The sequence below is a fragment of the Oncorhynchus tshawytscha genome, linkage group LG09 (genome assembly GCF_018296145.1).
Source record: "Oncorhynchus tshawytscha isolate Ot180627B linkage group LG09, Otsh_v2.0, whole genome shotgun sequence".
Classification (NCBI taxonomy): domain Eukaryota; kingdom Metazoa; phylum Chordata; class Actinopteri; order Salmoniformes; family Salmonidae; genus Oncorhynchus; species Oncorhynchus tshawytscha.
This window is the reverse complement of record NC_056437.1, coordinates 82863943-82876712: the sequence shown is the minus strand read 5'-3', so window position 1 is coordinate 82876712 and position 12770 is coordinate 82863943. Positions and strand designations below refer to the sequence as shown.

The 12770-nt window shown below is 43.3% G+C and overlaps 1 protein-coding gene across 2 annotated transcripts; it reads right to left on the bottom strand.

The window, feature by feature from the left end:
- Positions 1-1885: 1885 nt before the first annotated feature.
- On the bottom strand, positions 1886-7220 carry LOC112258883 (tRNA-splicing endonuclease subunit Sen54). Of its 2 annotated transcripts, XM_024433523.2 has the most exons (11): positions 6978-7220; positions 6423-6581; positions 6145-6208; positions 5886-5969; positions 5574-5672; positions 5437-5489; positions 5216-5317; positions 4458-5083; positions 4201-4261; positions 3231-3344; positions 1886-3052 (listed from the first exon to the last, which is right to left on the bottom strand). In XM_024433523.2, the coding sequence occupies exons 1-11, from the start codon at positions 7031-7033 to the stop codon at positions 2902-2904; spliced, it is 1569 nt and encodes a 522-aa protein (XP_024289291.1). In that variant the 5' UTR covers positions 7034-7220; the 3' UTR covers positions 1886-2901. The 2 variants fall into 2 exon arrangements, with proteins under 2 accessions (XP_024289291.1, XP_024289292.1); XM_024433524.2 differs by lacking the exon at positions 6978-7220 and having other exon boundaries at positions 6360-6489.
- Between the last annotated feature and the right edge of the window lie 5550 nt (positions 7221-12770).

Below are 12770 nucleotides of genomic sequence, written 5' to 3'. Positions count from 1 at the left end.
GTCAAAGCAACAAAATAACTAGGGCTTTACAATGATGGTGGAAACATGGAGATATTTTGGGATTAAGTGGGCTAAAATCTTCCTAGAAGTAGCACAGGGTTGATGGTCAATTTTGTGGCCTTTCTTCATATTAATTGAATTCTCCATGTGGTCTATATTAAGGGCACTTCATTTAATAGAACATGCTGTTAAAGTGCAATATTGGTGCACAATTTCTACATGAAATATCAAAAGGCACTTTTCATGGAATGTCCCTTCTATTATGCACTGCACTGAGGATAGGAAACTGTCGCCACCGATAAATCCACTATAATTGAGAATTTCAATAAGCATTTTTCTACGGCTGGCCATGCTTTCCACCTGGCTACCCCTACCCCGGTCAACAGCACTGTACCCCTAAAAGCAACTCGCCCAAGCCTTCCCCATTTCTCCTTCTCCCAAATCCAGTCAGCTGATGTTCTGAAAGAGCTGCAAAATCTGGACCCCTACAAATCAGCCGGGCTAGACAATCTGGACCCTTTCTTTCTAAAATTATCTGCCAAAATTTTGCCAACCCCTATTACTAGCCTGTTCAACCTCTCCTTCGTGTCGTCTGAGATTCCCAAAGATTGGAAAGCAGCTGCGGTCATCTTCCTCTTCAAAGGGGGGGACACTCTTGACCAAACTGCTACAGACCTATATCTATCCTACCCTGCCTTTCTAAGGTCTTCGAAAGCCAAGTTAACAAACAGATTACCGAACATTTCGAATCCCACCGCACCTTCTCCGCTATGCAATCTAGTTTCAGAGGTGGTCATGGGTGCACATCAGCCACGCTCAAGGTCCTAAACGATATCTTAACTGCCATCGATAAGAAACAATACTGTGCAGCTGTATTCATTGACCTGGCCAAGGCTTTCAATCACCACATCCTCATCGGCAGACTCAACAGCCTTGGTTTCTCAAATGATTGCTTCGCCTGGTTCAGCAACTACTTCTCTGATAGAGTTCAGTGTGTCAAATCGGAGGGCCTGTTGTCCGGGCCTCTGGCAGTCTCTATGGGGGTGCCATAGGGTTCAATTATTGGGCCGACTCTCTTCTCTGTATACATCAATGATGTCGCTCTTGATGCTGGTGAGTCTCTGATCCACCTCTACGCAGACAACACCATTATGTATACTTCTGGCCCTTCTTTGGACACTGTGTTAACAACCCTCCAGACGAGCTTCAATGCCATACAACTCTCGTTGAGTGGCCTCCAACTGCTCTTAAATACAAGTAAAACTAAATAAATGCATGCTCTTCAACCAATCGCTGCCTGCACCTGCCCGCCCATCCAGCATCACTACTCTGGACGGTTCTGACTTAGAATATGTGGACAACTACAAATACCTGGGTGTCTGGTTAGACTGTAAACTCTCCTTCCAGAACGAACTACAAAAATCTCTGAAACTGGAAACACTTATCTCCCTCACTAGCTTTAAGCACCAGCTGTCAGAGCAGCTCACTTCCCCTACTGAATTTATTTATTTTGCTCCTTTGCACCCCATTATTTCTATTTCTACTTCACACATTCCACTGCAAATCTAACATTCCAGTGTTTTACTTGCTATATTGTATTTACTTTGCCACCATGGCCTTTTTTTTGCCTTTACCTCCCTTATCTCACCTCATTTGCTCACATCGTATATAGACTTATTTTTCTACTGTTTTATTGACTGTATGTTTGTTTTACTCCATGTGTAACTCTGTGTTGTTGTATGTGTCAAACGGCTTTGCTTTATCTTGGCCAGGTCGTAATTGTAAATGAGAACTTGTTCTCAACTTCCCTACCTGGTTAAATAAAGGTGAAAAAATGATGGATCAAATCTCCTCCTAACCTATTGACTTAGAGACAATGTGATCCTGAAGGGTGGAAATCCAGTGTATTTATTGTACTGCACATCACAGAAGGACTGATGGACAGGGTTTGCTGGTAAGCTAGAGCTGAGAGGAGCAGGGTGTGGTCAATAACCTCATCTCAATGTTTTAACACCACTGAGTTTGTGGACTGATATAAGAGAGAAGAGTATGTGCTTTACATCTTCAGATTAGGCCATCCAAAGGAAATGTAAAGAAAATGTTATTACACAGGCTTACTAGTCCCATAGATTTCAGACAGGATGTCATAAAAGTAGAATAAAGGTTGTTTTCTTTATGTAATGGGCAGAAGTGTATGGTAGGCATTACTTGGGTTTGGGGGATTGGTTTTGTTAGGAAGGACAATGAGAACAATGCACCAATAACTCAACCACAAAGACATAATGTGAATATAAACTCTACAGATACAGGCCATCATTTACAAGCAATGTGAAACAAAAAAAACAAGAGAACAGGAGTCAGGTAACTTAAACATGTGAGGTTACAACAACAAAAGGCCAGTCAGTAAAGCTGATTGGATCTAAAATATGGGCAGATAGACAAAAATAAAGGGCTGAGATATACGCATGATCTACACATACCGCATCTATACTAAGTGCATACATTGTGAAGCCACTCGTGATACAGTATATGAATACCAGAAAACTAATGGTGGTGATGAGATAAAGGCAGAAGAAAACCGAGCCAATTTGGTTCAAAATCTTCAGAGGCTTTACAAAACCACGCTTGGTATAAGACATGGTGACATTGTTTGGAGAGGTGACAATGTAGGTTGCCTTCAGATACAGATGATCATATGCCACTAAAAGAAGTCTGCAACACAGGAGGAAGGCATACTACAGCATCAAACAGTGTGAGGACTGCCGTTCATCAATTCACTAAGATAATTACGTTTTGTTCATTTCTTTGGCATTAGTTCCAGTTGCAGAGTTTCAGATCCACCGCAGGCAGCCCTGGCATGGTTAAACCAGGGCTGTGTGACTGTTTACTGTGGTCAGGCCCTCAGAAGGACGTGTCTGTGGGTATCTGGAAGTCCTTGAAGGAGTAGAAGGAGATGTCCCCGTGGTCCACCACTGCATAGGTGACCAGGACGTCCCCACTCTGGAAAGCCAGCAATTTCAGTGTCCACAAGTCAGGCACTGGACCATCGAAACTGGGAGAAGACAGCAGACAATATTCAGCATGCAGTAGCATTTGATAATAGTGCATTTAGGATTTCGATGGCAGGTGGTCTTGTGACATCTCTTTTGAAAATGGTATAATTTTTTTATGTATTATTTTTACTGATGATAAAGTATGCAAACACCCCCTGGCAGTTTTGGGATGTTTACCTGCACACACACATGCGGGAATAGGGTTTTCCAGGAGCGCTCTTTTTGAATTCAGCTACCGTGTCGGGTTGGTAAATGTTGAAACAGATTCTCCACTCCTCTGAACCTTTCAAACTGAGAAGACAAAGCCCAAAGTCAAACACAAGGCAGGCAGCATAGAAATAGATGTAATATATAAAATGCACCTCTACGTCATATTGTGTATATATCATCCTAGGACATAATGTTAATCATATTTAACAAACCCACAGTATAGGGTTTCACTCGTCTTATTATTTATACATTTTTCCACTCCATATACAAAACAAACAAAAATGTACAGATGCACACAAACAGTGACTACATCTCATCTGCCCAGACCAGCATGCTCACACCCCCATCCTTAGTGCCTGTATTATTGATTGCCACTTGGCCTGAAATTGTATCAATTTGTTTTTCTCTGTTGCCCATACTATTTAAATATTTACATAATAAATCCTTAGATTTTTCCATTGTGTTAATTATGGCGGATGGATTGATTTCCCCGATTTTTTTCAAGATGAGAATTGTCCAACCCATTGGATATCTTACTACACCCCCATATGAAATGGTCTTGAAATATGAAGACAGACAGATTAAAAGTACATTTATATTGTAATACTTCTGACAGTCAACTTTCTAGCTCTGCCCACAACTTTACAGCATTCACAGAAAGCATGGATTATTGAGTCATTATTAGTTTTACACTTAAGACATGACTGCCAGTGAGCTGTAGAATTAGTGAATTTTGTCTCCTGTATAATAAATCCTATACATTAGTTTATACTGGATTAAGCGTACATTTTCGTTAACTGTAATTTCACTCATTTTAATAGATGTTATTATGAATGAGCAGGGAGATACAATTACCACTAACCGGGATGGAACACTCAGCTAGCATTTCCTACTAAATTCACTTCAGGGTTCGTGATAAGATACTAAAGAGGAATACCTGGATGCTCCCTCCAGCAGCCGTGTGGATTTGATCACACTGATTTTATCCAGCAGCTCACCTGCATCCAAGAAGGAATAAATGGTTTTGACGTTTAGACATTTAACCATTCAAGATGCTGCTTATGAAAAATGTAATTGAACTTCAATAAACCACATGGGATAATGGGTTCATGTAACGATGAATCAGAGAGTAAACAGATAATGGAACTTATAGGAACTTGTCATTGACAGCAATGAAGTCCAGATTAGTTTTACCAGTTGAAGTGACCTGTGCAGGGTCATGTAGGGGTGTGACCGGCCCCTCCCACAGGTGTGTTGGCCTATCTCTGCGGCTCCGTTGAATCCTTCTCCCCTGTAGCTCCTGGTACTCCGCCCAGTTCCTGCAACGTCGTACCTCTCTGTCCTGGTTGATGTCCCTCCGGTACCGGTCCCTGTCCCGCTCCCTCTCACACTCACGCCGGGACATCCTCACCTCCCGCAGGTTGAGCCTCTGCAGCCAGGGGGCCACATCGCAGGCCCCCACTGACCCCACAGCGCCGGGCAGCAGGCAGGGGTCTGGGGAGGTCAGGCTGCTGGGGAGCCAGCTTCTGGAGCCCAGGTCTGGGAAGGGGATGGAGCTGAAGTCCCAGCGAGGGGAACTCTGGGGCTGACCTGGCAGCTCAGAGTCAGGGTCTGGGGAGCCTTCCTTTGACCACCAGCTCCTGCCCTGGCCACCCTCGGTTGAAGTGGTGGGGTCAACGTATGATGCTGTTTGGATTTCGTCAATATCTGGGGCTGAAAGATCTGGAAGAGAGTCAGGATTCTTGTCCTCTTCCTCTCTGTTGCAGTCTTTCTCCTCCTCCATTCTCTTAGAAGTGGGGCCCTCCTGTGTTCCTGTGTGCCTGGAGCGCATTAGAAGAGGCAGAAAGGCAGGGTTTCCCATTGGACAGTAATCGCTTTGAGGCGTGTGGGTTGACTGAGTGATTAAACGATGTCTAAATATAAACTGGGTATGTCTGTGTCTGCTCACTCACCTGGAGGTGGGGCTGTGGCTGCGTTTCCTCTTCGGAAGTCTTCCTGATCTGTCTAGGGACTGGGGCAGGTTCAACTGCCTCTCATACTGCGATGGCACAGAACTACAGGGAACAACACCAATCCTCAGATCATAAATACAGTCGCTTGCATGCAACTAAGGAAAAGGAAAGGAATGGCCTTAGAATCTAGACTAGTTCATGTCCATGAGGGAGACAATTACCTGGGATCAAATCTGTTCACCACATAGCCAAGTCGCTTCAAATGGCCAAAAACCTTTAGAGGAAATAAAATCATCCCGTTACGTCAAATCATAAGTTTAGACTTGCTGGAATTGTATTATATTGTCTTTTCTCTTACCTGGTAATGCTGTACACTCATTGTCTTCGAGTATAGAAATCTCTCATAGCCCTCTTGGATGGACAGTGGCAGGTCTTGGTAGAACACTTGCAGGTTTCCCTATTCATTTTGAGGATCACAAGAGGTAACAATTCTAAGATAAAAATGACAAACTGTGTTTGTCTTATTTGGATCCACATGTATCAAACTATTGGAAATATCTTTATTAGGTGAACAACAATCCGACCAGGGATAATTATAACCTGAATGGTGTGAGCGGTAACAATTCCCCGGATTAACATGTTTATTGGCATGCTGAGCCCATGCACTTACACACTCCATTAGATAGAGAGCCTCTTCTGGATGTAGACATTGCTTACCATGGGCAGAAAACCCCATAGTCTGCCAAAACTTCCCCTACAGCAGAACAGACAATGAATGTAATGTCAGTTTTCATGTGAAATCTTTAGACATTAGCCTATACTAAATGTTAATGAGAGGTGAGCTCTTGGTGAGTTCGAATAGACATCAGCAGAGGCAGAGAGCTTGTCATGACAAGGTCCTTCGCTCTCTCTGATGGACCATTACTCACTGCTGGTGACTGCAGCTCCACTTTCATGTCACTGGGAATCCACACTGCCTTCACCAGGTTCCCCCTGGGCACAAAAACATACAAGGAGTCAGTCACACCACCAGCTGTAAAGCACAGTAGTACCAATGACTTGACATGTTTGTTTAGCTGCAAATACATATGGACTAGGTATAATCATCTAACCACACCAACAGTCTAAAGTTGATGACACATACAGTATCTAATTCTACTAGTAGCCGTCACTCTAGTCGTCCTTGGTTCCTCCATCCATTACTCACAACCTCTCCACTCGCTCCTCAGATACTAGATTCCAGTGCTCGTCCAAACTCTGCTGAAGCCTATCCTTTTGCTGATCCGACCCAGTGGGAATGAAATCCTTCTGCCCGCGCACCGGGATCTTGTGGCTGCGCGTGCGGGCTTCGAACAGCTCAGATGGGCTGTCATTGAACCAGAAGCAAAACAAGTTACAAGGACTGACTCTGTCTACAATTGGTGTCAGCACTGGCTACACGTCTTTCGCACTATATATGGTAAGAAATCACCCCCCAAAAATGCCGGTCTTCCATTTAATTAGCTCGGTTAGAAAAACATTAAAATATTTGACCGCGCTGATAAAGACAGGACAACCACATTCAGATTGCCTAGCTAGCGTTCTCCGTAGCAGTTAGCGTCTATGAATGGGTTAGCTAGCTAGCTGCTAACACGTTTATAACAGCTCGAATTTCACAACAAAACTCTACTAAATTAGCTAACTTATTTGACAAAAACTATTATGTAAGAAACGATTCACCCGGTGCCTATTCAAAGACACGGCGTTTAAACTGCACACTTACTTTAATAATTCATTGCCGAATTCTACTTTAGCTGATGTTTTGTTTTGGTCAGCCATGTTTGATAGGTAGACGGCTGTCAAATCGTCCTAGGGTTTCCAATAGACAGCCGCAAAGACAAAATTGTCTGTATCGTAAAAAAAAATATTTAAACTAACATTTGTTTTGGTCTTAATATAATGTTAGCGTTAGTCATGGGGTTAGGTTCAAAATCTGATTATAACAAGATAAATTGTAGAAATAGACGGGGGTTAGCCATAATTGTGACTTTGTGGCTGTGTTAACTAGAGACTACCGGGTCCTAGTGCACGCCATTGTACATTTTTGAAAGAAGTTCTCATACAGTTCACAAGAGGGCAGCAAAGCACAACATTTTACATTTTTATTTCACAATACACTCGTATATTACTGATGCTAATGAAGTCTGGGAAATAAGGCTTTTTATCTGCTGTGATGAGGCCACAGGGAAAACAGCCTCTGCAATTCTTTAAATAGACAAGTGTTAAACACAATCTTATTGCGCCATAGTACCACTGGTATGTCATTCATATGTGATAACCTTATTTTTTATTAATATTGATAAATGCCTTCTCTGCATTTTTATCATGTCATATTTAGATTTTCTCACTTTGTAATATAAATAGTTTACCAATGTTGTGAATGAAAGGGCTCTTGGAAGGGTGCATGTATTATATGTGCAACCTCCTTACGAATTGCCCTTTGACAGGCCTGGCCACGAGTCATCACACCTGACGTGAGAGGTGAGAGAGATGCATTTAGATGCATGGACAATGAGAGAATGCCCCACTGAGCAAACGTCCATACTACCAGGAAGTAAGAGACCATGCTCCCCTCCCACCCCTCACCCCACAAGCAGGCCCCCTTCCCTGAAAGTCAACAATAAACCACGTTTCCAGTAAGCCGGATAGCTCCCCAAGTCTAGCCCATCTCCATGGTGACCACTACCAGAGCTGACAATGCTGTGTCTTTTAGCCTAACTAGACCACCCATGCGGAAAGACTTTGATATAACAATATGTATCAGATTATTAAAGCTCCGTAATGCTGCTATCACATCTGTAGTCTGGAGTAAAATAAAAAATCCTCAACAATGAGCTGCATGTATAGATATTTGTGGACATACGCACAGTATTTCAAACATGTAATAAACGTTTCAGTCAACCGTGGCATAGCATGTTTTACACCTTGACGTATTCCTGTGCGAGACATGACGTCAACATTCCCGTCTCTGGTGTGAGTGACACAGTACCTTTGTGTGTGAGTCTCCACATGTTATTCATGGGTCCTTAACTCCTGGGTCTGGGGTTGCGCTGTGGCCTTTCAGTTGGCCTGACTCTTTAATCTGCTGTTTAACACACTGAATTGGGCCTTTGCATTCTCAATCGGCCAGAGCAGGGAGGGTATCCCTGCTTTGTGTGGTTTGCTGACTTGCAAAACACGCCCTAAGGACCCCAGTAACTGTAACACTGAGGGGTTGACTGCCAGAGGTCACACTAAAAGGTCATCCTTATTGCTTGCAAAGTTATAGTGCTCAATGTAGAGAAGTAGAAGTTTAGATTGAAGATTACAATTCTTTAGGATCAGAATCACTTCTATTCACCAAGTCCATTTAAACATACCCGGAATTTGACTTAGTGATGTGGTGCTGCCAGCAATAGACAAATGTAACGACAAAATACAGACAGAGGAATTGACACAAAGTCAACATCCAGTATTTACTATGGTATGGTACATTGGGCCTTTTACATTTCATTTACTTGAGTTACCAGTCAAATAGAATTGTGGAGATGTAACGAGTAGAATGTAGGAAATAATCCAGCCCCCTGCAATGAAATACTAAACCAAATGTACCAACCTCACTACCGTCCACTAAAACATACGTTCACATTCAATCTAAAGAAAAGTTCAGGATGTCTGTTTATAGGCTACACATATCCAGGAATCAGTATTGTTTGCAAAAAGATCTTGAGGGCAGTGGTAAAACTGACTGCCTAGTTCTAAACCATTAGCAAACAAAGGCACACCACAGAGAGGGTCTAACACCTCACATCCTCAACATTACGCTCAGTCTCATCCAAGTGCTTTGGGTCCTCTGGCACTAATCTGTTAAATCTGTTGTCATTTGTCTTCAGTCTCAGTGCACTTGCATTGGCACCCTCTCAATGTGACAAGGGGATGACCCATGGCCCTTCCTCCCTGCTCTAGTCCCAAGCCACTTTCACAAGTTATAACATGGTGACTATAGGGATGTAGAGACAAAACAGGTTGTAATTCTCCCTCACACCTCTCACAACAGTCTACAGGGTACCTTGCAGCAAGAGAACAGTACCTTTGGCCTTATAAATTAAGTTGTGTCAGGTGATAACATATGAAACATGAATTCAATTATTAGATGCTTTTAACCTGAGTAACAGAAAAGAGTACAAATGCAACTTACTAAATCTATGTAAGAGCAACATGCTGTGTAATATGTTGTATCCTGTAACATATAAAAGGTCACAGTGTTCTAGGACCTACTCCCCCAGTGGAACTCCATTGTTCTAGAATGTTCTGGATGAATCCATATGTGGGGAGTTTACAAGATGGGGGCACCCTTCCTACTCCTCCATCCCTGTCTTGTCCTGTGTTCCAGCTCTAGCTCTCGCTTGTTTGCATTCCTCTCAGTTAATAAGTGTTTGTCTGATCCCTGACAGGAGGCTAAAGATCACCCACGCAAACACCCTGGCCCCTCCCATGGCCAAACTGTAAAGACAGCAGCAAGAGGTGGCTGGCCAGATCCGATCTACCACAGCCAGTCAGGTGTAGCAACGGCATTCTGACACACACACGCAAACACACACAGTTTGAATGCTTGATCAACTCCTTTACACAGCTGATACATCAAGCCAGCTACCGTGTGTCAACTGACTAATGACCTTAAAGCCAGCAGTTAAAAGTAAACGTAGGCCTATGTTATGCTTCATTTTGTATCCTCTGACCTGTTTTGAACAGTACACACGCATCCTATAATTCGGCACAAAAAATAATGTGAAAACCTGACAAGCTCTGACCGGTAAGGTAATAAAGCATTCCCATCGTCACACACAAATCAACCTAGTCCCAATAACACCCCACACTACAAATGAGTGATGGCAGAGATGAGGAGAGAGAGAGAGGCAGAGATGAATGGCCGACACTGAAACACGCAAGGACAGCAGTGGATGCATAAATTCTGGCCTAATGACAGCCACCAAAATGTCATTACACTTTGTGGTGTTTTGTGGAACAGATGTCTCTTTCCATTCACAACTGTTTGGAGGCTGGGAATATGTTGCGAGTGGATGAACGTGCGCGGGTAGCCTAGTAAAGGAGCCCTTTGATGTATTTTGGTAAGAAATTACATCTACCTTCACCCCTAGACAGAGAGAGGAGAATGGAGAGAGAGGAAAACGGAGAGGTAGAAAGTGAGAGACAGATGGAAGGGGGAGAGAGAGAGAGAGAGAGAGAGACAGATGAAACGGGAAAGGGAGACCCAGACATTCACACTGGGGGCTGTAATGTGGTGTGGGAAATGACCTGGGAGGTCTCTGTTTCACTCTATCCCACGTCTCCTCCGATCAAATCATTTAGTGGATGCACCCGATGCAAACCGCTGTGCTCTTTGCTGGGGGTGACAGGCAACACCAATGAATGGAGGGACAGAGTCATGGAGGGGTGCTGAGAGAAAGCTCTGGCTGAGCCAAGCAGTGAGGGGGTCCTACGCTTCGACCAGGCCTGGGGGGCTTTTATGGCTTTTGTCGCCACGGCAGCTCACCTATTGAGGGGAGCCCCTAAGATATGTAAAACAGCAACGTTTCAAAGCCTCATCTCCACTGTGAAAAACAAAGAAATAAAGAAATCAAATTAAAGTCTGGAAAGGAGTGAGTAAGAGTAGAATAAGAGAAAAAGAAAGTATCCTCTGTAGTAAAAAGCAAAGGGGGGCAGCAGCCAAGCTGTTCGCTGGAATCCGATGAGTGTAGAGAAATAAATAACTAAAAGAATCAATAAAAAAGGGAGTGAGGTGGAAAGAGCTTACTATGCTCTTGTTTGCCCAGAGTGTTATTTTCTTTTCTCATTGAGTCAGGCCAAGTCCTGCAAGCGGCTTGGTGCCTCTCCCACCCAGCATTGAGAGGCAGGTCTGGGCTTGCCCGGCCAAGGTCAGCCACGGCTGCCAGGAACGCATACGGCTCAGCCTGCCCCCAGCTGCCATGGTCCTTGTTTATGTTTGTTTTTTGTTCCTCAGTAAATGTCCCTCCCCTCCACCCCCCCAAGGGAGGGACAGTCTGAGGAGCTCTCTCTAGGGTACGGCATGATCCGGTGTCAGTTGACCTGGTCACTTCCTCCAGAGGTATGTGGCCAAGGTGTGCATCGCTGCTGTTGTATTGTCTGTCTCCACAATGGCTTCGCCGTCTCTCTGCGTCACCTGCTCAGGGCCAACAGGGTGCTTTAGTTTATCACTGCCGCAAGGCTTGCTGGGAAATCCATAGAGTGCCCACACTTCAGCTTCCACTGCTACAACCAATTCATTAATTCCTCCAACATTACACTGTATATTTTTTGCCACATCATGTCATATGGTCAGATGCATTTCTTCCTTGCTAAGGGAGAACAACGATGAAGTGAGATGTTGAACACAGAGGTGTAAACTGAGACTGATTCTGCTTTAAGCGGCTTCAGAGGGACTAGATCTCTGGGACTATTGTTCTCTCTCTGGAGTGACTCACCTTGCTGACTGTTACCTGGACAGCGTAACATACATGCTAATTAGGAAACACAGGAACCATGACACATAACACTTATGTCTGAGTAGGGAACACTTCTTGACAGGTGCACATTTATAAAAATGATTAGTACAGCTAACCCTAATGCAGAACTTTAATTGCAATTTCATTTGTTTATTAACATTATTCATTTATACTCTTTATAGTAGCCATACAGTATCTAGGAAACCCAAAGTTTCAAAGGCTGGGTCTAATATAGTGTAGAAGAGGTCATACAATAAGTTTTATAGTTATTCCAATGTTGAAAATGTGGTGTGTAATGAGGAGCAACTAGGTGCTGCACTTGACACATTTATGAAATTGCTTATTCCAGTTACTAATAAGCATGCACCCGGTTACTAATAAGCATGACTGTAAAAACTGTTCAATCCCTGTGGATTGATGAGGAATTGAAACATTTTATGGTTGAGAGGGTTGAGGCAAAAGGAATGGCAAATAAATCTGTCTGCACAGCCGATTGGCAAACGTACTGTGAATTGAGAAATCATGTGACCTAAACTGAACCAAAGAAGAAGAAACTGTACTATGAAACAAAGAGAAATTATATAAAGAATGATAGTAAATAGCTTTGGAGCACCTTATGACATTTTGGGCAAAAAAGGCAAACTCTGCTCCATCATTCATTAAATCAGATGGCTCATTCATCACAAAACCCACTGATATTACAAACTACCTTAATGATTTTTCATTGGAAAGATTTTAGTACAAGATTAGCAAACTTAGGCATGACATGGCATCAACAAATTCTGAACCTACACATCCATGCATTACTGACCAAATGATGAAAGACAGGTGTAATTTTGAATTCCGTACAGTGAGTGTGGAAGAGGTGAAAAAAATATTGTTGTCTATCAACAATGACAAGCCACCGGGGTCTGACAACTTGGATGGAAAATTACTGAGGACGATAGCGGACGATATTGCCACACCTATTTGCTATCTCGTCAATCTAAGCCTACAGGAAAGTGTGTGCCCTT